Source organism: Urocampus carinirostris, chromosome 2, assembly GCF_059441175.1.
Source record: "Urocampus carinirostris isolate Australia breed hairy pipefish chromosome 2, RoL_Ucar_1.0, whole genome shotgun sequence".
Classification (NCBI taxonomy): Eukaryota; Metazoa; Chordata; class Actinopteri; order Syngnathiformes; family Syngnathidae; genus Urocampus; species Urocampus carinirostris.
Genome location: NC_142350.1, coordinates 60,954,148 through 60,980,973, shown reverse-complemented (window position 1 = coordinate 60,980,973; position 26,826 = coordinate 60,954,148). Strand labels below are relative to the sequence as shown.

The following is a 26,826-nucleotide window of genomic DNA, read 5'->3' as shown; positions in this document are numbered from 1 at the left end:
AATGCTCAAAGGGGTTTTTGTGAGCGTGTGTTTGCCAGAGAGACCGAGTGAGTTACAGGATACTTGTGAAAGTACAAGTGAGGTCATGTTACTGATTGGGACCATCTGGCCGTCAGAGTGGTCCCCACTGTCCTTTTCTCCTCCCCCCTCCATGATGATGAAAGGCGTCTTTGGGTTACCGTGTGTCCCCCCGTTGGCACAAAAACGCACAAAAAACACACACGAGGCCTTTCTTTGTCCACATTGTAGGCCGAACGTTCGCCCACGCGGACAGTAGCCGCGCAAAAAGGGAGTCGGGTCCCTAAATCCCAGACGAGTGTCCCTTTTGAATGTCCACCAGCAGATGTCCCCCTTTTTTGGGGGGGGGCTTATAAAAAAAAATCATGAAAACGAGCGGCACAAAAGGGACCCAACACGTGCTCAGCAGGCCCCGGTGACGTCAGCCTTCCTTGCAACAAAGAACTCGGCGTGCTCCTCGGCGAGATTCCATCATTGTTTTCTCGAGTTTGAAGGTTTGTAGTTTTATTTGCCGGATTGAAATTTTGGCATCCTCGGGGGCTTTTGAAATCCAGACCACCGAATCTTAAAAGCATAATGATAATATGTAAAAAACAGGGTTGGGTAGGGTTACTTTAACTTGATAACTTTCAATTACTTTTGGATTACTGCAAAACCAAATATGCCAATAAAAGACAGAAGAAACTAAAGATGAATAAAATGATGACTCACAACACATGGTAAGCTTTCTCTCCTGGCTTTGATCTCTTTGAATTCCGGCAAACCTAACATAAAATGCGACAGAAACAAAATTGCTAAGCACCTAGAGTGTGCGGTTGGTTAATTATTCTTTGTGGTTTCACTTAAAGGGACAGTGAGTAATATTCTGTGCCTCCTAGTGGTCCAAAACGGTATTCAGTAAAATAAAACTAGGCTTAAAACACACTTTTATTCTATAGCTTATGAATTACCATATATTTCATCCATTGCAGCCTGATCATCCTGGAAGGGGGATTACCTCATGTGCGGTCCCTTCTCAAGGTTTCTTCATTTTCCTCATGTTGAGGTTTTTGAGTTTTTCCTTGCCCCCATGTATGTTTTAGATCAGGGGAGGGTGTAATAAAAGTCTGTAGTTTGCAATAATATGTGGTCTGTGCAGAACTTTGAGATAAAGGGTGTTACGAATAAACATGACTTAAGGTTTTTGAGTTTTTCCTTGCCCTCATGTAGGTTTTAGATCAAGGGATGGTTTCATAATAGTCTGTAGTTTGCGTTAGTCTGCGCAGCTCTTTGAGACTCCTTGCGTTTAATACATATCAAATCCTCTTCCTATTAATAAAATAATTGACCTTGGTAACAAAATCAATAACAACCAAAATATCTGACCAGGCAACTAACTAGTTAATCAACAAACTTCATAAAAAGTATCAAATAGATTTCTTAAATATCACTAGATTTTTAAATATACCTATTATGTTGACCACTTGGATATACATTTATGAAATTATAGTTTTATGAGGATATTAAAATAGATTTTAAAGGGACAGTGTCTAATATTTAGGGCCTCCTACAGGTGTGTTACAAACAGGCATTTTTATCTGTTCAACAAATCTTGAGCCAGTAAATTAGGTCTGTTATTTTGTTATAATATTGTATTTAATAGTGTTTTTGGTCTCTCTTTCTCTCTTTTTTCTTCTTATATTTGGCTCTTTTTTTCTTCGTATTGTCTCTTTTTTGTCTTGTTCTCTCTCTGTCTCTCTTTCTTTCTCTCTCTCTCTCTCTCTCTTTCCCTGTCCCTCTCACTCTCCTTCCCTCTTTTTTTTCCCTTCCAATTTTTTTCCTTTTCCTCTTTCTGGCTTTTTTCTCCCTCCTTGTCTCTCTCTTGTTTTCATTTCCAATTCTCTCTCTTTCTCCTTGTCTCGCTTTTTTCCCCCTCATTTTTTTCTTTCTTTCTTTGTCTCTTGTTCGGTTTTTCACTCTCTCTCAGCTTGCCCCCCTTGTCTCTTTTCTTGCCTCACTGTTTTTCTCACCTTTTTATGACTTTCTTTCTCTTTCTTTGTCTCTCGCTTACTCTCTCATCCACTAGTCCGACCCTATGAGAATTTTATTTCTAGCGTGGAAAAATGTGTTCCCCCCCCTCTATTAATTTATAATTGCAATAATATGCACAAATTAATAATAATAATAATAATAATTTCCTTGTATTGTCATTCTGTGTAACAATGTACACAGAACGAAATGTCGATTGCACCTGACCCGTTGTAGCGAGCCGATGCAGCCGCAGCCAACAGAGGGCGCCGCCGACCACTTTTTAAGTCTTAGGAATGACTCGGCTGGGGCGCGAACCACCGACCTCCCAGTCTCAAAGCGGGCGCCTTACCATCTAGGCTACTGAGTAGCAGTAGTTCAGGAGGTAAAGCGTTTGTCTGGTGATCAAGAGGTCGCAGGTTCGATTCCTGGGCTCCGCCATTATTTGTCGAAGTGTCCTTAGGCAAGACACTGAATCCCTAAAGCCTCGATAAACAGGTAGTTGCCTTGCATGGCTGCCGCTGCTATCAGTGTGTTCATATGTTAGGTTATTAATTTTTGCTTATTTTTAAAGTACATATTGTTTTTTGATGACAGTTTTTTTTAACCACTAGGAGGCGCCAAGTAATACACAATGTCCCTTTTAATGAAAAATCAAAACACTTCTGAGCTTGTTTTATTGATTTTTTAGTTTTTCAATGAATATTATAAAATTAAGTGCTTGAAAAGGGGACTTGATTTATTATTTGCATTAAGTTTGAGTATTTCAACACCAATTTTGAATAAATGGTGTATTTATAGATAAAACTGTCAGGACCAGAACTGAGACAGGACCCAGAAGTTTTATTCGAAGAAAGAGAAAGGGTTGCGCCCACGATTGCGGGAAGCGACACTCGGATTGTGCTCCGAACGCGGAAGTGGATCTTCCGTGGCGAGCGATGGCGGTGTCGGGGACGGAAAAACGGGTCAGTAGGAGTGCCAAAATGTGGTCGGGGTCAGAAGCGAGTCGTAAGCCGGAATAGGAGAGAAGACGTGGTCGGGGACAAAAAGAGGTCGAAAGCCGGGACGGAAGAGTAGACGTGGTCAGGATCAAAAACGGGTCGAAGCCGGGGGACAGACGGGAGCAAAAAATGGGACAGATGGGAGTCAGGGTCGAAAAGGGCTTGCCTAGAGTTAACTGAGGTTAGCAGACGGGCTGACAAAAGTGGACAGACAGGACTGGGTACAAGTACTGATCGGGAGCCAATCAGAACCCGCGGCAGTTGGCGCCAAAGGAGTCACATCAGTAATCGTGACAAAAACAATGACAAATTGAATGAACATGTAGACGTCTGCACTTTTCATGTTTATTTCTTCAAAAATCCATATTCTCGCCGCTAACCTAAAAATAAAAATCTCTTTTTTTGGGGGTCAGTTTATTATTTTTTGCATTGATCGGAAATTGACATAAAAAGACACAAAATGCGACTCACTTTTGATAGAAGTAAAATTATTTTGGGGGTAATTGGCTTGAACATCAAACAGCGCTAAGACTAAAAATGAAAGATGATTATCACTCTTGAGAACTCACTTTGTATTTTTCCAATTACTCATGCATTTTTTTTCTTGTATTTGAAACAAATTAAAGCAAAAGACAAATTATTCTCGCTCATGATTTTTCTGTTGGATGACTTTCACAATAGAATGTTTCATAAGAAAGACAGAATAAAGATCTGTTCATCGTGTGTTATGTACACAAAAAAGAAAAGAAAAAACGGTTTAAATGTTTGTTTGTTCGTTTGTTAAAATCTATATTTCTGATTATCTTTGGAATATCCAAAATTACATTAAAGTCCAGCTCTTTTCTTCAGACTACAGTATAGGCCGTTGGCTATTGTATTGTGTTGTTTCTATTGTATCTGAAGGTGCGCTTGGATCGTTTTTCACCCGAGTCTTGAGTACAGTGCGGCAAATAAGTATATATGAATACAATTATGACTCACAACACGTGGTAAGCTTTCTCTCCTGGCTTTGATCTCTTTGATCTCCGGCAAAACGAACATAAAATGCGACAGAAACAAAATGAAAATAAATCCAAACAGCTTGCCAACATCATTTTTGCCGTTCCATGTATTCCGTTACTCCCCAAGCCTGCACAAAATTGAGTAATTTTTTTCATATTTAGTTTCTTTTGTCTTTTTTTAGCATATTTGGTATTGGAGTAATCCAAAAGTAATTGAAAGTAATCCAGTTAAAGTAACCCTACCCAACCCTGTTCAACAACTACTTGTGAAAGTTATCCCACTTGAAAATATTAGAGAGGCGTGTAAGTGTTAAAACGAGTAAACCTCAACCACGAGATTCAGAATGTGCAAAAAAAAAACAACTGAAAATCACAATTTTGATTTTTAGAGAATGTATTTGCAAAACCTGGTGTAAAATGAGTATTTGGTCAATACCAAAAGTTCATCTCAATACTTTGTTAGGTACCCTTTGTTAGCAATAACAGAGGTCAAACATTTTTTTTAACTCTTCATAAGCCTTTTTACACATTGTGGCTGGTCTTTTGGCCCATTCCTCTTTGCAGATCTCCTCTACAATGTTGGGGCTGCTGTTGGGCAACGCGGACTCTCAACTGCCTTCACAGATTTTCTATGGGGTTGTGCTCTGGAGACTGGCTGGGCCACTCCAGGACCTTGAAATGCTCCCTGGGAAGCAATACCTATGTTGCCCTGGCTGTGTGTTTGGGATCATAGTCATGCTGAAACACCCAGTCATGTCTCATATTCAATGCCCTTGCTGGGGGAAAGACATTTTCACTCAAAATCTCTCCATACATGACCCGATTCATAATTTCCTTTACACACATCAGTCATCCTAGTCACCTCGCTCAAAAACAGCCCCAAAGCATGATGTTTCCACCCACCTGCTTCACAGTGGGTATGGTGTTCTTCTAATGCAATTCAGTATTCTTTCTCCTCCAAACACGGGAACCTGTGTTTCTATCAGAAACTTCTATTTTGGTGTTATATGACAATAAAATATTCTCGCATTCCTCTTCTGAATCATCCAAATGCTCTCTGGTGAACAGCAGACGGACCTGGATGTGTACTGGCTTCAGCAGGGGAACACGCCTGGGAGTACAGGATTTGAGCCCTTGCCGGCACATTGTGTTAGTGATAGTAGCCTTTGTTACTGTGGTCCCAGCTCTCTGTAGGTCCTTCACTAGGTCCCCCGCGTGGTTCTGGGATTTTTGCTCACTGTCTTGATAACATTTTGATGCAAAATTGAGGGAGATTACAAGTGGTCTTGTATGTCTTCCATTTTCCAATAATTGCTTCCACAGTTGATTTCTTTACACCAAACAATTTACCTATTGCAGATTTAGTCATCCCAACCTGGTGCAGGACTACAATTTTGTCACTGATGTCCTTCAACAGGTCTTCTGTCCGGGCCATAGTGGAGTTCAGCTCAAATGATCTCCAATGCCTTAAAATTGTTAGAAAAAACAGACACACGTGGAAGAAAACAGAATACTTATTAAAATGGACCGGAAAACAACCAGAACGGCAAAGGCTCCGCCAATGATCAGCTCCAGGACGATCAAACACAGTCTGCTATTACCTGTAAGTGCTGTAACAGAAGACGTCTTCGTGAAGCAAATAATTTTTCAATAATCCAAATCTCCAAAAAAAGCATACGCACAAGAGGTTACAATTCCAAAGAACACATCAACTGGCCTAAAGAAAGATTGAGGAACGTTTTGTGGACTGATGAAAGTAAAATTGTCCTTTTTGGGTCCAGGGGTCACAGACCGTGTAAGAGACCTCAGTACAAATTGAAGACAGTGAAGCATGGTGGTGCAAGTATCATGGTGTGGGCATGTTTCTCCTACTCTGGTGTTAGGCCTATTTACTGCATACCACGGATCATGGATCAGTGTGTGTATGTCAAGATACTTGACGAGGTCATGTTGCCTTACGCTAAAGAGGACACGCCCTTGAAATGGGTGTTTTAACAACACAATGACCCCAAACACACCATTAGACAAGCAAAGTCTTGGTTCCAAACAAAAGAAATCATGTTATGGAGTGGCCAGCCCAATTCCCAGATCTCAATCCAATGAAGAACTTGCGGGGTGATATCAATAATGCTGTTTATAAAGCAAAACCCCAAAAATGTGAATTACTTGTGGAATGTTGTTAAGCAATCATGGTGCCACAAGTTGGTTGACTCTACACTACACAAATGTGAAGTAGTCATAAAAACTGTGGATTTCTAAATCCTACCTTTTTTGGAGATACAAAATAGTTTTGAGTTTGTACAGTCAACAGCAGACACTGCTACTTTTTTAAACACAGCCCTTTGAACTATCTGCCCGATTGCGCAACCTTCGGAGCGTGCCTGTTATGAATGCTGGGTCTTGTTTGTTTCCTGAGAATCTGCTGCAACTACTGGTCACTTGTTTGTCATGTAACAATAAGAAAATACAGTGGAACCTCGGTTTTCGAACGCCTCTCAGTTCGAACAAATCGGAGTCCGACCAAAAATTTCGAGAAATTCTTGCTTCGCTGTTCGGTCAAAAAATCGGAGTTCGAACGCCGGTAATGCGTAAGTGCGTACGCTAGGGTGCGATCCTGAGCGGCGTACGGGTGTAGATCGCTCTTTTCCTGACCGGACATGCTTTGTTTTGCTTTCGCTTTTAATATAGGTGTACGAAGTGTTTCAGCCCCTAATTATGCCTCAGAAGAAAGTCAGTGCAAGCAGCAAAGTTGCTACAGGTGAAAAAAGAAAAGTAGTGCGTACAACTATTGCATTTAAGAAAGAAATAATAGCTCCACCGTCCACCTGCGCCTTCTGTTGACCACCACAAAGGTAAGAAATCCTATTCATAATTCTTTTCTTTATCCTTTTTTTTAATTTTTACACGTTCATGTTAGCGTAATCTTTCGTACGGAAGATTATGATAACGCAAACGTACGATTAGCCTGGGTTAGCTTTGTTTACGTTAAACATTCAAGGTAAACATTCAGGGTGTTGGAACGGAGCCCAACATTCAGGGTGTTGGAACGAAGCCCTCTTTCCAATGAACCGCTCACCACTTGTTATGGAGACCCGGGTGCTAAATGACGTGTAAACGACCTGATTTTTTTATTTTTACACGTTCATGTTAGCGTAATCTTTCGTACGGAAGATTACGATAACGCGAAAGTACGATTAGCCTGGGTTAGCTTTAGTTTACGTTAAACATTCAAGGTAAACATTCAGGGTGTTGGAACGGATTAAAACGATTTACATTATTTTTAATGGGAAAAATTATTTCGGTGATCGAACAAATCGGTTTTCGAACAGGATTCTGGAACGGATTATGGTCGAGAACCAAGGTTCCACTGTATACTAAAACCTGAGATATTCTGGTTAGTCACATTGCCTGCTATTATTTGAACAGCACTCTATATATATAAACTGGTGACCAAACCTCGATTTTAAAAAAGTGTTTGCCGTATACAAGTGTAGCTGATGTTGGCGTCATGTGGGAATATGAGTCAGTGTGGATGACTTCATTGCTTTTTGCAGCTATTAGGTCACCGACAACCTTCCACTCTGCTCCTCCCTCCCTCTTTCTTTTGCTTCCACGGATGAAGAAGGATTCTCACCTCAACACTTGCTTCCTGGATGCTGATGCTATCATGCGAGTGACATCACTGACAGCTGAGGAGGAAACACACTTATACATGATGTCAGATTTAGAAATTGTTTATGAACATTTTACAAGATTGCATTGTACACAAGGTGCTTTACATTCTTGCAGCCTGATAAAACAACAAAGTACATGGATAAAATTGAGTCTCAGTTTTTCTATTTAGAGTTAAGTCTGGAATAAATGGTATGCAAAGAATGTGTTTCCTCTAAATTGGGAACATAATACAATATCTGTTTCAAATTAGCATTGCACAATATCCAACGAACCTAAGTTATTACAGAGTACAGTGGAACCTCGGTTCTCGACCATAATCCGTTCCAGAACCCTGTTCGAAAACCGATTTGTTCGATCACCGAAATCATTTTTCCCATATAAAATAATGTAAATCGTTTTAATCCGTTCCAACACCCTGAATGTTTACCTTGAATGTTTAACATAAACTTAAAGCTAACCCAGGCTAATCGTACGTTTGCGTTATCGTAATCTTCTGTACGAAAGATTACGCTAACATGAACGTGTAAAAATTAAAAAAAAGAAGAAAAGGATTATGAATAGGATTTCTTACCTTTGTGGTGGTCAGCAGAAGGCGCTCGCACACCTCCTTCATATTTTGCTATTATTTCTTTCTTAAATGCAATAGTTGTACGCACTACTTTTATTTTTTCACCTGTAGCAACTTTGCTGCTTGCACTGACTTTCTTTGGAGGCATAATAAGGGGCTAAAACACCCGTACGCCGCTCAGCATCGCACCCTAGCGTACGTACTCACGCATCACCGGCGTTCGAACTCCGATTTTTGGACCGAACAGCGAAGCAAGAATTGCTCGAAATTTTTGGTCGAACTCCGATTTGTTCGAACTGAGAGGCGTTCGAAAACCGAGGTTCCACTGTATTGTGAAATACAGTTCTGTAATCCCACACTAAATTGTGCTTCATACTCCACAGCTTCAGCGTAATGCCGGTTGAAAAGTATTTCGCGATCTGTTATCCCCGATAACATATTTTGACCTGCGCTGATATGGCATATTGGAGCAAGCAGGGGTCGGCAGAGTGCATTTTTGTGGGCGTGATGGCTTTTGTGGCCGTTATGTCCGGACAAAATTGAACTGCATTCATTCGGCCGTAATCCATTATTCCCAATCGTATGTTACTTCAAGCAGATTGCATCTCTGTCGGGCCAGGTAGTTCATGTTTGCGGTTCTGTCCCCAAAAAGGGGAACTGGGGCGGCAAGTAGCCAAGAAGGTAAAAGCATTCGTCTTGAGATCAAGAGGTTGCAGGTTCAATTCCCAGCAAAGTGTCCTTGGGCAAGAGAATGAATCCCTAAAGCCCCCGATAATCAGGTAGTTGCCTTGCATGGCTGACACTGCTATCGGTGTGAGTGTGTGTGAATGGGTGAGTGTGAAGCACATTGTAAAGCATTTTTGGAGGTCTTCAGTGACTTGAAAAGTGCTAGATAAATGCAAACCATTTACATTTATTCCATTTAACTGCACTCAAAAAGCCGCAAGCCATTGTCCCTGCCGCAAGTGGGGACCAGCAGAGTACACTTTTGTTGGGCCTGGCAGCTCTTTTTTTGTTCTAGCCATCATAAAGTGAATTGCAGTCGCACAGCCATGATCCATTATCCCGAATCCCCTATTGCTGCGAGCCGGGAACGGCACGAGGCACTTTTGTCGGGGGGTGTGCCATTCTGGCTGGCCTAGGAGGAAATGCACGGTTGTAGCTCTGATCAGTTATCTCCAATTGGCTATTGCTGTGAGCAGGGGCAATTTTTTGTCATGCATGGCAGCTCTTTTTTTCTGCTCTTTTTGCCCAAAATGAACTGCAACCGTTCAGCCGCAAACCATTATCCCCAATCCCCTATTGCTGCATACATGGACTGGCTGAAGGAACTTTTGTCAGGAGGCGTGCCGTTTCAGCCCGCCTAAAATGAAATGCACATTTTTGGTCGCGATCCATTATCCCAGGTCAACTTTTGCTGAAAGTGGGAGCTGAATGAGATAATTTGTGTCATGCGTGTCGGCTTTTCTATCGGTTTTTCCACCAAAAATGAACTAAACCCATGCGGTCGCAATCCATTATCCCCAATCCCATAAAGCTGCAAGCAGGGACCGGCACAAGGGACTTTTGTCACTGTGGCCCGTCTAAAATGAAATGCATCTTTTGTGACCGTAATCCGCTATCCTTGGTCACTACTTCTGAGAATTCGTGTCATGTGTGCCGGCTCTTTGTTCATTTCTTTTCAGCCGAAATTAACAGCACAGATGTGGCTGAAATCCATTATCTCCAGTCTACAATTGCTGAGAGCGGGGGCCGAGATAGTAAATTTGTGTCATATGTGGTGGCTCTTTTTCTGTTTTCATTCCTTCCACCTAAATTGAACTGTACCCATGCAGACGTGATCCATTGTGCCTACTTGCCTATTTTTGCGAGCTGTGTGGTAATGGCCTACTATGCATATTTTCGCATATTGCGGAGGAGGGTTTCTGGTCCCCCTTAGCTGCAGTAAACAAGGGATTACATTACACTTGAAGTCCCAGTGTTTAAATCTGACCACTAGAGGGCACTCTTTTCTAATGCAAAGAAAAAAACGTGCCAAATGATCACTGCATAGCGACTAGATGCCAGACAAACATGGCGGCGACGAATATGAAATGAAATGAAATGATCTGCATTTTATATAGCGCTTTTCAAGTCAATGACTTCCCAAAGCGCTTTACAATGTGCTCCACATTTCCCAATAGCGGCCTTGCAGCCATGTAAGGCGTTAACCTGCTTATTGGGGGTAGTAGGGGTTCAGTGTCTTACCCAAGGACACTTCGACATGTAACACGGAGGAGCCAGGATTCGAACTGGGATCCCTTGATCCCAAGACGAGCGCTCTACCTCCTGAGCTACTGCCGCCCCAAAAATGAAATTATCTGCATTTCTATAGCGCTTTTCAAGTCAATGACTTCCCAAAGCGCTTTACAATGTGCTCCACATTTCCCAATAGCGGCCGTGCAGCCATGTAAGGCGCTAACCTGCTTATTGGGGGTATTAGGGGTTCAGTATCTTACCCAAGGACACTTCGACATGTAACATGGACGAGTCGGGATTCGAACTGGGATCCCTTGATCCCAAGACGAGCGCTCTACCTCCTGAGCTACTGCCGTAAAGAAAAAAAATCAAATTTCTCCACCCACCCATGACCTATTTTTAAGTAAAAGTTAACATTGTTATGCTAGTCCATCTATTTTCGCCCACTATTAAAATGAATGTTTTTTTTACTAAATGAAGGTTTTTGTAGGCCCAAAATATTACACACTGTCCCTTTAAAATCTATTTTAATATACTTTTAAAACCATAATTTAGTAAATGTACATGTAAGTGACCAACATAATGGGGTATTTAAAAATCTAGTGGTACTGTATTTAAGAAATCAAAGGGATATCACGCGCATAATCGTGGTTTTATTTTATTCCAGGATGAGAATGGTGAAAGTAAGAATGTTGCCAACACACCCCCCCAAAAAGATGAAAAACTAAGTCCTTCGAACCCATCTGGGAAAATTACACAGCCTACTTGCACGTGCAACAAAAGAAGCTGCAATGATGATTTCAGCCAGAAGATGGCGTCAATGAGTAGAATATTTAGAGTTTACATACACCGCCTTTAAAATTGCCACCAAGGGCGGGCAGGACACAAAAGGGCGTGGTCGGGGAATTGTATGTAGAAAGTTTCCTACTCGAGAGGCTCAAAGTATGTATAAGTTGTAAAACTCAAGAGTCAGATATTGCTCTACATGTTCATTTATTCCACGTCACGAATCTATTTTAGGAAATTAAATGCCAAAGTGTCTTGACATATAAATACTGCACCTGTTTCCTAACTCCGCCAAATAACCGTGCTGATTACGTCCGCCAGGTGGCACTGTGCAAGTTAATAAACGAATAGGCCCACTCCCACGACACGCACTCACTCCCTCCTTGTGTGTTTGTCTTTTCAGTTTTTATAGCCAGTCTGCACCAAAGCGGCATTTTCCTCTCCTCCCTTGGAGTGAATGCGTGGATTTTCCTCGCGTGTCTCTTCCCTGCCTCTTGCCATGTAATAGTTTTGGCCCACTGTGGCTTTGCTGTGTTTTTGGACGCGTGGACGTCAACACAAGAAAACACGTGTGAAAAGGACGGCGGATTATAAACTGAACCCGTGAAAGAATCGATAAGTCAGGTAAGGTTTTAAGATTTAAATACGTGGAATAGTTGGAAGTGTTTGAGGTTTGTTTCAATTAGCAGGTTGCTCGATTGAGTGACGTCATGAACTCTGCGACCCCATGAGAAGGCATATTATGGTGGATTGTTGTAGTGGGGAGTCTTTTTCGCTAGGGGGCGCTAAAAGGCTTTCTTCGGGTTTGCTATTAAGAGAGGGCACTACAGTACCATTAGCATTTGAATTGAATTCAAAGAAAAATAAAAGCGGTATAAATGAATTTAATGAGCTCAAAACTATTCGATTAAAATGAATTTAAAATATTCGAATATTAAAGATAAAAGATAAAAATGTGACTGTCAAAACATGTTCGTAACATGAGTTGAATTACTTATTTATGATGTGATTACAAATTAATCTAAAAAAATACATTTAATTTTAAAATACCAAGGATAACAATAAATGAATAATATTAGTAGTTTAGTAATGGTTTAATTTCATTTTTTTAAACTTTAAATTAATTTAACACATCTAAAAAGCGATTTTAAAAAAGTATTAAACTAAAGGTGAGCATAAAGGTAAAGTTTTGAAAATTAGCAATTGGAATTAAATTTATTCTCTATATCCAATGTATTTAACCTGAACTAACAAACCTAAACTCAATAAATCCAAACAAAATAAATTATACAAATAAAAAAAAATTAAAGATTGTAGCAACTTTTTGGGGATAGTTTACTTCTACTGTTTGCATTTCAAATATGGGTTATACCGTGTAAATGTTTTAATACATAATTAAACTCATAAATCGTAAAATAAGCAATATTTGAATATATTCAAATACACACACACACATATATATATATATATATATATATATATATATATATATATAGAAAAGTCCTGCCAATTACTCTAAATACAATTAAAAAAATACAAATACCAAGGCTGATGCAAACATAAATGAATAATTGTCTGTAAATAAAATAATTCCATTACATGTTTTTCTAAACTGAAAACAAATCTAAAAAATCTAAAAGGCAATTTGAGAATAGACCAAAGTAAGGGTGAACTTGAAGGCTAAGTTCGAAAAATAACTGTTAATAACCCTTGCTATTGAACTCCTAAAACACAATATATTAAAAATTAAATGAAATAAATTTCAAAAAATCTGAACTTGTTTTAAAAATAACAATATGTAACAATTGTTATCGAACCAAGAAAACTTAAGTTAAACCTGAAGTACCAAATGTAAATTTAAACAAATTAAACAAACCAATCTATGGTAATAAACAAAATTATAGTACACCTTTTAGGAAGAGTCCACTTTTGTGTTTTATTCGTCAAAGTTTTGCATTTTAAATAAAGGTTATTCCATATTAGTGTTTTAATAAATAAGTAAACGATTCAGTATTAAATAAAGCAATGTGTTTATTCGTACATTCATGCATATTCATCTGTTAAGGTCCAGTCATATTTATTTGTCTATCTATCTATCTATCTATCTATCTATCTATCTATCTATCTATCTATCTACCTTGGTCATATCCCTCAAGAGGGGTGACCGACAGCAAGACAAACACATACAATAACAAAGAAAATAAAAGGGAAAAAATGTGCAAAAAACACAAACATTTTTGGACCATGGCCAACCCAACTGCCCAAACACCCAAACAAGTCAGGCATCTCGGCACCTAAATTGGTCATGCTTTCGTCCCTCCAGATGAAATGGGACACCACTGACACTCGGGTCAGGGTGACACAACACACGCTTTTGTTCAACAGCAGGGCCCGACAGCTTTCACTGGTTTACCCCTGCGGCATCATACGGGTGCCCAGCCCATCCTTAAGAACGCGTCCACAATCCCACTATCCTTTCACAGCACCTCTCCACTTCTTTCCATCACCAACAAATGTTTATTTGTGGCACCCTTAATCACAAGGAGTCTCAATGGGCTGAACAGACCACAGACTATAGCAAACTACAGACTATTATGACACCATCCCCTGATTTAAAACCTAAATGAGGGAAAGGGAAAAACTCAAAAACCTCAAATCAAGTCATGTTTATTTGTAACGCCCTTTATCACAAGGAGTCTCAAAGGGCTACACAGACCACAGATTATCGCAAACCACAGACCATTATTACACCATCCCCTGATCTAAAACCTACATGAGGGCAAGGAAAAACTCAAAAACCTCAACATGAGGAAAAGGAAGAAACCTTGAGAATGGACCGCACATGAGGTCATCCCCCTTCCAGGATGACCTGGCTGCAATGGATGTTGCAATAACAAATAATTCACAGGATATCTGTTAATCACTTGTAATTTAAAAAAAATGAACAATCACTAAAGAGTGTATTATCAAGTGTCTCCTAGTGAGAAAAAAACCTCATTTATAAAAATAAGCAAACGCGCATGAACCAAAATTTGTGTTTGATTTGCATAACTTGAGGCTTACCTAGAAAGAGCTCTCAAGCTCTTCCACCATCTGCTAAGGGTACCACCAAAAAAACAAAACCTTGCGAAAGGCAGGGCAAACAATATGAAGAAAAACTGTTGGTCTGGTTACTGTTATCTTGTGTTTTTTTGTACTAGTTTCTGGTTACAGCAACATCTAGCCTAGATGGTAGTGTGCCCGCTTTGAGACTGGGAGGTCACTGGTTCGCGCCTCGGCCGAGTCATACCTATTTGGTATAATGGCGGCGCCCTCTGTTGGCTGCGGCTGCATCGGCTCGCCACAACGGGTCAGGTGTATCGACATTTCGTTCTGTGTACATTGTTACAAAGAATGACAATACAAAGGAAATTATTATTATTATTATTATTATTATTATTATTATCTAGTGGTTAAATTAGACCTTTTAACTAATAAAAGCTTCAATCTAAAATCATTGTTGAACCCCCTTCCTCCATTTGACTTCTGAGTGTCTTGTAAAATTTTGACGAAATGCAATTTAGGGGGTTTGTTTTAACGTCCTGGAAAAGAACTTGAACAAGTTTCAGTTATTATGTTTATTGTTGATATTGAGTGTTTTTGTGGATTGTTGCCCAAGCAACATCTATTCCAGCCTGGAAAGGGAGGGACTACCTCTTCTGTGGCCCCTTCTCAAGCTCTCTGATTTTCCTCATGCTGACGGTATTGAGATTTCCCTTGCCTGCATGCAGGTTTCAGATCAGGGTTTGTTGTAACTGTGCAGCTCTTTCAGGCTCTCTGTGATGAAGGGCTATACAAATAAATGTGACTTGACTGGACTTGAGTATGTGAGACTCAAAAGTCCACGCCCTGTTCCTTGGTGGCCTCACCCAGGAAAGGAAAATGAATGTGCAATGATAACACAGATGCGTCTATCTGTTTTTCCGTTTGTATTTTTTGCATGAATGTGTTGCTAGGAGATTCGCTTTTTAAAGTCATTAACACCTAGCTTTGTGTTACACATTTGCATGCTGGGAATGTGGTAAATATTCACACTCGAGATACAATGTAGTGTAACCCAAAAACATTCCACCTGCCTTTGTTTAAACCAGAGGTGTCAAACTGATTTTACAGGGTTGGTGCAGATGCTTGAAGTCCTTAAAAAATCTTGAATTTTAATGTTGGATTGAAACGTGCTTGAAAACGATGCCAACACTGCTCTCTGGTAGCTTCGCTTTGCCATTTCATTTCTTCCCTCGTGATTACTGGCAGGCATTAGTTTGTACGGCATTGTGCGATGAAGCGTCATCGCTCCCTACAGGTAGCGCCCAAGAAGACAGATGCTACACCTAAACATGGCACTATAAAATGTATATTAGTGCAAGGTTCACGTATCAATTACGGGCCGTGCAAAAAATATAAGTAGCGTTTCTCATTGGTAAACTAGTGGGAAGAACTGAAAATCTAAGCTAAATATTACCCATTCTTGACAAACACAAGATTTAAAATCCAATACTTAAATCAATTATATTTTTGTGGATTTGCAAAATACATGATTCACACTGGATTTCTTCTTTTAATCGTACTGGAGAAATTGGCTTAAAAGTGCCTGAATTTGGCCATGAAAAAGGTGTACAAACCCATTTTTTTAGCTTTGAAGTCCACATGGTATAAAACCCATTATGACGGGGGCCAGATTAAAATATAAATGGCATAAAAGTGTCATTAGCTGGAGGGATGGAGGTCTTTTTGGAGGCTCACAATTAAATTATGATTAGGATGTAAGAATTGATTATTAAAAGATATAGGTTTTTTTTCCTTCACTAAGATTTAATCTCTTGTAGTGTTTATCAACTGTGAATTTGTACAAAGAACAACTACAATTAAAATTTTCCACGACAGTTTATGACTCTGGGAAGCTCATGCAGACTGGAATGTGACAAAAATAGTTTCACTCATTGAAATTATTGATTGAGTTTCTTAAGTCTTTTTGTTTTTATTTTTAATGAAAATGTTTGCTTGAATATGGGAAATTCACTGTTAGATTTGATTTAATCACGCTCATAATCATGGTTTTGTTTTATTCCAGGATGAAAATGGTGAAAGTAAGAAAGGGACCGTTTCAAATGCAGTCCAAATGCTAACACACACCCCAAAAAAAGATCGAGTTCATTCGAGCCCATCTAAGAATATCACAGATATTTGATTATGTTATAGATTAATCTATTACAGAAAGGAGTTAAAGTTCTTTAAATTCCTGCCGAAACCCCCTGGTGCCGTTTTCCTAAATGTTGTATTTAAACCTTGGATAGAGAGTCCATGACTTTATTTTACGTAAAATGAAGTTAGTATAGGTTTCCTCAATGTTCTCTGGTTGATTAATGATAGTCAGCAAATACAGTTACTGTGGGAGCTCTGAAGTGGCGCCAGGCTTTGGCGACATCCAGTGGACATATTTAAAACTGCATGTCACATAAAACGAAGTGGTGAGTATGACCTTAGTGGCTTAAAAAAACAAACTGAGTGGAGTGGGCCTTGCTGCCACATTAGTAATCTCCCTCAAACACACCCCATCTGCAAATACACGTGTGCATTTTACACTGACATTCTTTCTTGTGTGAGCAAATAGCGAGTGAAAGACGACACACCTTTTGTGTGACTGCTTGTGCTTGCTCGGAATGTGGCAAGCCCGATTCCTGTTCGCGTCTGGAGCGTTACGTCACACTTTTCTCGAAACGCAAAGACGTTCTTATCAGAATTCGGATCTAGAAAGTGTCAGATTGTGATTACTTCCCGACAGTTTACATCAAGAATGGAATAATAGCGGGCCATGTGAGGTTGTGCGTTATTTTCTTATGGATGTTTTAGCACCCGCTGGTGGCTAGTTAGTAGTGCTGTTTAATTTTAAGTGGGAATGTTTTGTCCACTCTTACATTTGACTCATAGTTTTGGAATTTTATTTGTGGTTTTGTATTAAGGCACAGCACAAAAACCTAGCATCAATCATTAATTAACAAAAGGAAAATAACTATTTATACAAAATACAGCTGTATGATAAATCTAATTGTAATCTAATGATCTAAGTTAAATCTTATTGTAATCTAAAATAAAGTGAAAGAAGTAACGTACAGTAAAAACCAATGCACGATTCCTGGTGTATGGTAGAATAATGAATCAAGACCGAAATCAGGGGCCATTTTTTTTTATCGGCACATAGCGCCTCCTTGTGGTTAAAAAATGTCATTCTTTAGTAAAAAAACAAAACAAAACTGTTTTTTATAATATGCAAAACAAGTCATGTTTATTTGTATAGCCCTTAATCACGGGAAGTCTCTAATGGCTGCAAAGACCACAGACTATTATAGACTATTATGACACCATCCCCTGATCTAAAACCTACATGAGGGCAAGGGAAAACTCAAACAGGTCACATCGTTTGGAGACTTACCTGAAAGTCAAGTAAATGCCACATCACAGTAACACAAAGAAAGCACCAAGCGCACTACATCGACTAGCGATCTTGCTGCTACGGGCATCCTAAAAAGGCTTAGCAAAAAACTGAAGTAAAATGGTGATTTTTGGTCTGTTTAAGTTCTGCAGTTTTTTTTCCCTTGTGCTTTTTAGCACTCGTTTCCGGATTTATTACACCATACAGCAACATCTAGTGGTCACATAAAAACACTGTCAATTTAAGTAGCATTTTCAAAAAGGGCTGGAAATCTCTTGAAGCTAGTTTCAGTGTAATCGGATTAACATATCTCCTTATATTGAAAAAATAAGAAACATGCCCCACTATAAACACTAAGTTGTTTTAGTTTGACACAGCCATTTTTGGACACAAAACGAAATCATCCCAAAGATAACACAATTGACTAGGAATTACAAAAAACATTAGACAGGAAGTGGTGTGGTTTTTCAGCAGTATTTCAGTCCTCGTGTTAAGATTTGATAATCGAACAAACACTTGGCATTGTTGAAGAGTGACTCAGTTGGACTTTCATGGAAAGCTAAATTAGGATTGAGGAAAAAAAGGAAGAAGGCAGCAGCGGTGGAGGTTGTTTAAAACTCTGACTGATGCTTTCCACTCGGCCTGCCACTACCAAACCAGAACGTCTCGGTCTATATTCAACTGCACACGTTTAGCCATGTCTTTTTGTCTTTTCGCACAGGACACATAAAAGCGAGTCTTTTTTTGAGACGTTTCGATAGTTCATTTGGGAAATATTGCGTTCGTTTCGGATGTTACAGATTTCTGGATTATGTTTTTGTTTTCCAACTATTGAAAATGGACGGATGTGTTGAGACCTTGACCACTTTAAAGCTCTTATGCAGAAGTGTAAGTAAAAGTGAGTCTTTCTCTTTCTCCCTCTCTCTCAGCCAGTGTCATTTACATTACATTAATCTTTACTGGGCATGGCGGATGGGTGGAGTTTGCATGGTCTCCCCGTGCTTGCGTGGGTTTCCTCTGGGCACTCCGGTTTCCTCCCACATTCCAAAAACATGCATGTTGGGTTAATTCGCCGGTCCAAAATGTCCCTAGGTTTGAATGAGAGAGTGAGTTGTGCCCTGGGACTGCCGGGCAACCAGTTCAGGGTGTCCCCTGCCCACTGCTCGAAGACAGCTAGGATGGGCTCCAGCGCCCCCTACTGAGGATAAGCGGTGCAGATAACGGATGGATAATCTTTATTGCACGTTACCATAATTACTAGGTTGGGTGATTTATTATTTTGTGGTAGAATAGCATCACGGGCATTAATGCATATCTCTGTGGCAAACCAAACAAAAACATTTTCAATTGTTTTGTATCAACATTGAAAATGATTAGTTGTCCCATTGTATTTTTTCCCTTTTAAAGGATTGTTTCCAATGTTTTTTTCTTTCGCTCTGAAAATGCTGGTCTACTGGTGATCCTAAGAGCCAAGAAGAGATGCGCAGGTTCGAGAGCGTTCTCCATTCGGGCCCCGGTGCTGTGGAATGCTCTTCCCCCTGAGATTCGATCTGAAACCTCAGTGGAAATGTTTAAATCTAAGCTTAAAACACACTTCTATTCTATAGTATATGACTAACCTATATTTTATGTTGACAATTTCTCTGTATTATTTGCCCTCATGTAGGTTTTAGATGAGGGGATGGTGTCATAATAGTCTGTAGTTTGCAATAATCTGTGGTCTGTGCATCCCTTTGAGACTCTTTGTGATTAAGGGTGTCACAAATAAACATGACTTGAGGCAATATAAACAAAAATAGTGTTATGTACTCATTAAGGGAGCCATATATGGCTCACAAGCCATAGGTTCCCGACCCCTGGATTGGAGTCATCTCTTGTGCTGAGGTCACTTGTCTGTCCAACAGACTCGGTGTTCTTGGAGGGGGTCTCGCCCAGGGAGTAATTTAGCATAGAATTGCCACTGTCTGTTTTGTGTGTGTGGCCTCTCTAGGCACAGGCAGACATAGTAGAGCAGCTGCAGTCCACACACACAGAGTTGAGCCCCGACTCCTCCTAGTCGCCTCCCTCGGTCCCTCCCTGCTTTCCTACAAGCCGGAAAGCAGTCCAGTTTTCCAGGCGTTGACACACACACACACACACATGCAAATACTCACATAACCAGTAAGCGAGCCCTCTTCTATTCCTCCTCCTTCTCGACACTCGCGCGTCGAGCAAGTTTTTGCCTCCATTCGCTGCCCTGAAGAGGTAAGGCCATTTGTTTTCCCTTGATCTTGTCTTTTTGTCCTCCGCATCCGAGTGTTTCGCACGGCCTGGCAAAGGTCAGGAACATTTTTATTTTTAAAAGAAGGGAAAGAAAAACACGATCATCCGTAAGAGGGGCTGCTTAAAAGCTGGACGGGAGCATGGAGAGCTTCGGAAGAGCAGGCCGATGAATTAAATGAGCAGTTTAATGTGTTAATGAGCACTTTTCTGTGTGGAGTGAATGTGGAGAGCGCTCTGCTGGTGTGGGCGTGTGCGTGCACATGTCAGTTTGGTTGGGTGGGTGGCAGAAAAGTTTGGCAGCCCACCTCGGACCCCCCCTTCTCTCCAGGCCACTCTTCTCTGAGTGGACTTTTCCCAGCAGTGTTTGTGTAATAATGATAGCGCTGATGATAGTTAAGTTAAAGGAATCGTTTTACAGTGGTAGCTGGGTCATAAGTACAGAGATTTGAAATAAGTGTAAAAATGGCGTGTTTATTCATAATTTGAGTACCGGGATGCAAATTTAACTTGATTACCCGACTCTGGCAAATTGCAGATTTGTGTCCACATGGAGTTGACTCACGATGTGTCATTCGCGAACAAAACGGCTTAATGAACAGGCTCTCGGAAGTGAACGGAGAGAGCCGGCTCTTCCTTAAAACGCTTTTTTCTTCTTTTGATTGATCAAGATGCATTTTTCCATGGATCCTGTGTTGTTGAGTCTATCGAATGTTAAAATTGTTTTCTATTTTATCCTTTTTTTGTGGATTTTTAACAGAAAAGGTGTTACACAATTACTTTTCTTTTAATGTATAGCTTATTCTTGTGTTGAGTAGTTCATTTTATTTTTAATCAACATTTTTTATGGTGTGTTTTTCAGAGAATCAGAGTTGATACACTTTAAAGTTTCTTAGTATAAAACGTTGGAACAAGTTAAGAGTTCACTGTAGGGTGAAAACTTTTAGTCGAATAATGGATTTTTAATTATTCAATTGTGCGTAATGTTTCACTATTAGATAGATAGATAGATAGATACTTTATTATTATTATTTATTATTACTTTATTATTGGTAATATATCAATTAGATTTGACCCCCAAAACATGTCTCTTTTGTCATTTTCGTCACTTTCCTTCATTTTTTTTCTTGTTTTTTCCTATTTGTTCTCATATTTTTATGTTACCTTTTTCCCTAGTTTTTTACTTTGTTTTCTTGGGTTTCTTTTCTCTTTTTTTCTTTTGTTTTTAGTCTTTATTTCTGTCTTTTTTTCTTTATTTGATTTATTCTGCCACAGGGTAATTGGGAGTTTATAGATTAAAGAAACAAAACAACCTGAAAAGCTGTTTGAGAGTCGAAAGAGTAAATTATTTTAGGTGAGCTGAGCCGAAACAGCCGGTTCTATAAAGAGCTGGAATCCCCATCACTATAAGTAATGTTTGTTCACACTGTGTAAAGCATAAAAGGTGGGGCTGGCCTTGACATTGGCAAATAAGAATGTGTTGTGACAGTAATTACTATAGCAACTTGTGCTTCCTTACAGCGAACAAATGCTAAGATATTATCATTGAAAAGAAGAAAAAATGTTGAAATTAAATGTAAAAAGTCTACTAAAACTCCATGTGCCACTCATGATGTTCACAACAAGTGACTGTGTGTGACAGACCAGCAAAAATCAATTTGTTTTTTTTAACTATTAAAGTTTTGGCTAAGGAAGTCAAAAGTTGGGGACCGTCCTTCAGGCATGGTGGTCCGGCACCCTGGCAACACGATTTGCCCATTTAAGTAACTTTTTTTTTTTTTTTTTGTACATGCAAGCATTCCAGGAGTATGCCAATCCCTTGGACCTTTTATATTTTCAAGAGTTCATTCATTCAAAATGTGTTTTTGATATTTTGATCAGATTATGGTATTCCTGTTTAAAAGTTAAGTCAAGTCATGTTTATTTGTGACGCCCTTAATCACAAGGAGTCTCAAAGGGCTGCACAGACCACAGATTATTGCAAACCACAGACTATTATTACACCATCCCCTGATCTAAAACCTACATAAAGGCAAAGAAAAACTCAAAAACCTCAACATGAGGAAAATGAAGTAAACATATTATTTTTTAATTGCATTCTTTGTTTCTTGTTAATTTGATTGACAATAAAAATGGAAAGTGTTTTTCTAGCTAGTTAAATTGTTTTAGTAACAAGTCAAGTCATGTTGATTTGTGACGCCCTCAATCACAAGGAATGTCAAAGGGTTGCACAGACTATTGCAACCTATGGATTATTATTACACCAGTCCCTGATCTAAAACCTACATGAGGGCAAGAAAAAAAATCAAAAACCTCAACATGAGGAAAATGAAGTAAACGTATTTTTATTGCATTCTTTGTTTCTCATTTATTTGATTGACAATGAAAATGGAAAGGGTTTTTCTAGCTAGTTAAATTGTTTTAGTAACCATTCAAGTCCAACCCTTTTAATTACTATCTTGAATCTGTTTTAATAATTCTAATAAATGTTTTCAAGGAGGTCTCCATGAATTTGTTAGATCATAATTAATAATCCTGGAAACATAGAGTACTGTAATTTCTGGATTCAGGGTTCAACATTTTTCACACAATTTGAATTCTCTGTCTTATTCGGAGATGCAGCTAATGTATGCACTTTATCATAATGGCAGCTAGGGGCGCTAAATCAGAAAAGGTAAAGCCAACCAGGCAAGTTATGTTGGTACAAAATGTTTTTTTCCTTTCAAAAAGGTATCTCGTTATAGGACGGGAATTACGGCACATACAAAAAAACAAAACAAGTTTCAATGAGTTTTTTTGGTTACAAAAATGTCGAACTAAAAAGCAGCATGGCATTTTTAGACAGTTAATATTTTTGCAAATATTTTATTTATAGATAAATTCCAAATGATGCCAAACACACTTTGAACTAATTTCACAATTTTCAAAGTTAATATTAAAGGTTCTTTAATTAGCGTGATTGTCAATCAACCATAAAATCTAGACCGGCCTGATTGAACAGTAGAACCCATTTTAAAATGGACTCTTTTTCTGGTGATCCAGGAAACGCCTGGCAGCCTTCCTTGGTAGAATAATAGACAGGCGGTTGTAAAAAGTAAGAACAACAAGCACTGACGTGAAATGGAATTGAAACGAGGGGGTGATGGAAAGTTTTTATGACTACTGTTAAAAAAAAAAAATGTCGCCAACTTCAATGAAATGAAATGAAATGATCTGCATTTATATAGCGCTTTTCAAGTCAATGACTTCCCAAAGCACTTTACATTGTGCTTCACATTTCCCAATAGCGGCCGTGATCTGTGCAGCCATGTAAGGCGCTAACCTGCTTATTGGGGTTTCAGTGTCTTACCCAAGGACACTTCGGCATGTAACACGGACAAGCCGGGATTCGAACTGGGATCCCTCAATCCTAAAACGATCGCTCTACCTCCTGAGCTACTGCCGCCCCGAGACAGGACTTCTACTGAAAACATAAAATTGTTGTTTATTTGTTTACAAGACAGAATACAGTGGTACCTCTTCGTATGAGCTCGAATTGCTTGTGTAATGACCGAATTTTCTCAATATGAAATAATGAAAAACCAATTGGTCCGTTCCAACCTCCAAAAAGCATCCGAGTAAACACTAAATAGCTATAAATCTTCCTGATCATGAGAAATATATCTAAATATTACTTCAAACATAAGACAAATATATCGAAAGTTTATTTTAAGCACTTACAATGGAGGCAGTTGCCGTAACAAAAGTTAGCGTTTCCAAGGAGGAGTGACGGAAATCGCATACCTGTCAACACATACTTTCTTCTTATATTTTTTGGGTTCCTTTCAAATTGTGTATGCTGTATATCAACTTTTAGACCGGAATATTACGTAAGAAAAGGAAAAAAGGACAGATCTTGCTTTGCCAATTTACGCTCTAATCCGAATCGTTTCCATAACTGGTAGCAGATGACAACATGATTGTAGGTTGCTAATATTATCGCAGTATTCTACATAGTCTGGCTTGCTGTGAGTAAGTAGGTGCTGCATTGTTTTGTAAGGTTAAATGTTGCTTAATAAGGGGAATTGCAATCATTAATACAGGGAGCAATTGGCTCAGTTTGACAAGCATGAGATTGAGAGATGTAAGCACTTACTGTGCACCTCAAATTAGAGTTACTGTCAGTTTAAATGAACTTAAACACCAAAAATGTTTACAGCACAGTTTTTGCCAGGAGTAGTTTGCATGCGCTAATTGAACCACATGATGCTGGCGGTGAAGAGTACGAACGGTTTCTAGTGGTAGCCTAGGACTACTTGTGACCTAGAGTAGGGCTGCATGATTTTAGAAAAAAAGAATTTCAATTTTTGTAGACCAGTATTGCAATTTCGATGCGTTTTTCTTTTTTGGTAGGTTTTTTTTTGGGGGGGGAGTACTTAACCTTTCTGTTATCCTCATCTCAAAATGACCTGCCACTGTGTTGTTAAAATCCCAGAAAAATCCTTCTACCTAACTTTAAATGTTTGGATTTTTCCTAGATTGGTGCACTGGTTAGCGCGTGTGCGGCACAGCTCTGATGTCATGAGATCGAACCTTCCTGTTTGGAGTTTGCATGTTCTCCCCGTGCTTGCATGGGTTTCCTTCGGGCACTCCGGTTTCCTCCCACATTTCAAAAACATGCAGGCCCGAAATGTCTGAATTGTCCCTAGGTGTGAATGAGCGAGTGAGTTGTCTGTCCCTGTGTGCCCTGCGACTGGCTGGAAACCAGTTCAGGGTGTTTCCTGCCCACTGCCCTAAGATAGCTGGGATGGGCACCAGCACCCCCGCGACCCTACTAAGGATAAGTGGTGCAGATAATGGATGGATGGATGGGTCCCAATTACAGACTGCTGTCACTGTCTTGTACTACGGACAGACTGAAGAGATCTTTTCTTCCTCATGCCATGAGGCTCTTTAACTCCACCCGGCAGAGTAAAGGCCCACCTTAAACCACACCACCTACATTGGATATTACCGAATCTTACTGCAATATGTATTCTGTGTAGCACTATTTAGTTACTCTATATAACACGCTACAGTGGGCATTTGCACGTCACACTTGGTATTTGTATATTGTATTCTTTTGGCTTTATTATTGTACTGTTCTCAGCTCAGGGATGCTGCTGGAAATGTGAATTTCCCTTAGGGGATGAATAAAGTATCTATCTATCTATCTATCTATCTATCTATCTATCTATCTATCTATCTATGTTTTTACTCACATTTCCATGTAAGCTGTACAAAGAAAAAGTACAAAAATGGTCCTTAAAATGAAGAACAGACGAGGGTTAATCATCTTGACATGGTTTACGTTTCTGGGGAGCTTTGCTATGGTTGCTATCTGCTCACTCAAGGCTCAAAATGCTGTGTCTTGCGATTACGCATCTGCGCCACGTCTCATTGCAATATTATATTTTTTGCATCATTTTAGTTGAAAATAAAACTAGTATACGGAAATTCTCTTGTTTAGGTGCTTGTATAAAGACTGGCTAGGTTTTACCGGTAGATGATGCCTTCTGTGTAAAGAACTCCATTATAATAATCAAGCCTGACAACATGACAGTTTATTACTTCCTGTTTTCTCCACAGTGAACGTCCCGATCTCAAGCCCTCGCTGCCATGGAAATGTCGAGCCAGAGACGCAGCGGGCGCAGCGCCACCTCCCCGGCCCGCATCACCCGCCTGCAAGAAAAGGAGGACCTCTGCAACCTCAACGACCGTTTGGCCGTCTACATAGACAAAGTGCGCTCCCTGGAGACGGAGAACGCCGGCCTGCGCCTTCGCATCACCGAGTCCGAGTCCCTCGTCAGCCGAGACCTCAGCGGCATCAAGGCGGCCTACGAGGCCGAACTGGCCGACGCCCGCAAGACCCTGGACCAGGTGGCCAGGGAGCGGGCCCGACTGCAGCTGGAGTTAGGGAAAGTCAGGGAGGAGTACAAGGAGCTCAAAGCAAGGTAAGGTTGCAAGGACCAAGTCCTTTGATATACGGTCCATAAATGTACTAGTCATTAGTATTAGCAGCCATTGAGGAGTATCTCAAGCTTGCTCTCTCATGTAATGTCATACTCTCACACATGGACAACTTTACACTCAATAAGACACAGTCATAACCATGCACAAAAGCTACTGTCCACTCTCCTAAACACACTACTATACCTTCTCACAGACCATTAAACTCTCGTACACCTACTACAATACTCTCAGACATGTTACGAAACTCTCATACACACTTCTATGCTGTCACACATATACAGTGGTACCTTCACTTACAAATTTAATTTGTTCTGGGAGTACCTTCGTAACCTGAAAATTTCACAAGTCGAGACGCATTTTCAATGTAAATGAGCTAATCCGTTCCAAGCCTCACCAAAGTGCAGTATTATGTTTTAATATATCATAAAAAAAGCATCAGAACATGAAACAAATACATGTTTAATATAGACTATAGCACAATGAACATAAACCGAGGGGCACATAACGTAAAAATACCAAAGAATAAAGGAATCTCATATCTCATTAGCTGCACCGCTTATCCTCAGTAGGGTTGCGGGGGTGCTGGAGCCCATCCCAGCAAGATATGAATTTACCTTTATGTTTCTTGAAAAACTGAACCATAGACGTCTGTTTTTGCTGGCTTTTTACAATCTGTTGGAAAATTGCGAGGCAGACGTAGAGATAGCCCGACATATCATAACTTTTTCCAGGTATTCCTTTCCACAAATTCAGAGACTTCATGGATTTTTTCCAAAATGTCTTTAATTTGGGCTGATTGAATGATTGCTGCGTTCT

General features: G+C 39.8%; 1 protein-coding gene across 2 annotated transcripts in view; it reads left to right on the top strand.

Moving 5' to 3' along the window:
• Window positions 1-11,601: 11,601 nt before the first annotated feature.
• lmna (lamin A) overlaps window positions 11,602-26,826 on the top strand; it is a 58,228-nt gene continuing 43,003 nt past the window's right edge. The window contains exons 1-2 of one of the 2 annotated variants that reach the window (XM_088327392.1): window positions 11,602-11,918; window positions 25,627-25,991. In XM_088327392.1, coding sequence (XP_088183518.1) covers window positions 25,657-25,991 — 335 coding nt within the window. In that variant the 5' untranslated portion in view covers window positions 11,602-11,918; window positions 25,627-25,656. Of the gene's footprint in view, window positions 11,919-19,856; window positions 20,005-25,626; window positions 25,992-26,826 lie in introns of those variants that run through there. The other variant, XM_088327393.1, reaches the window with a different exon arrangement.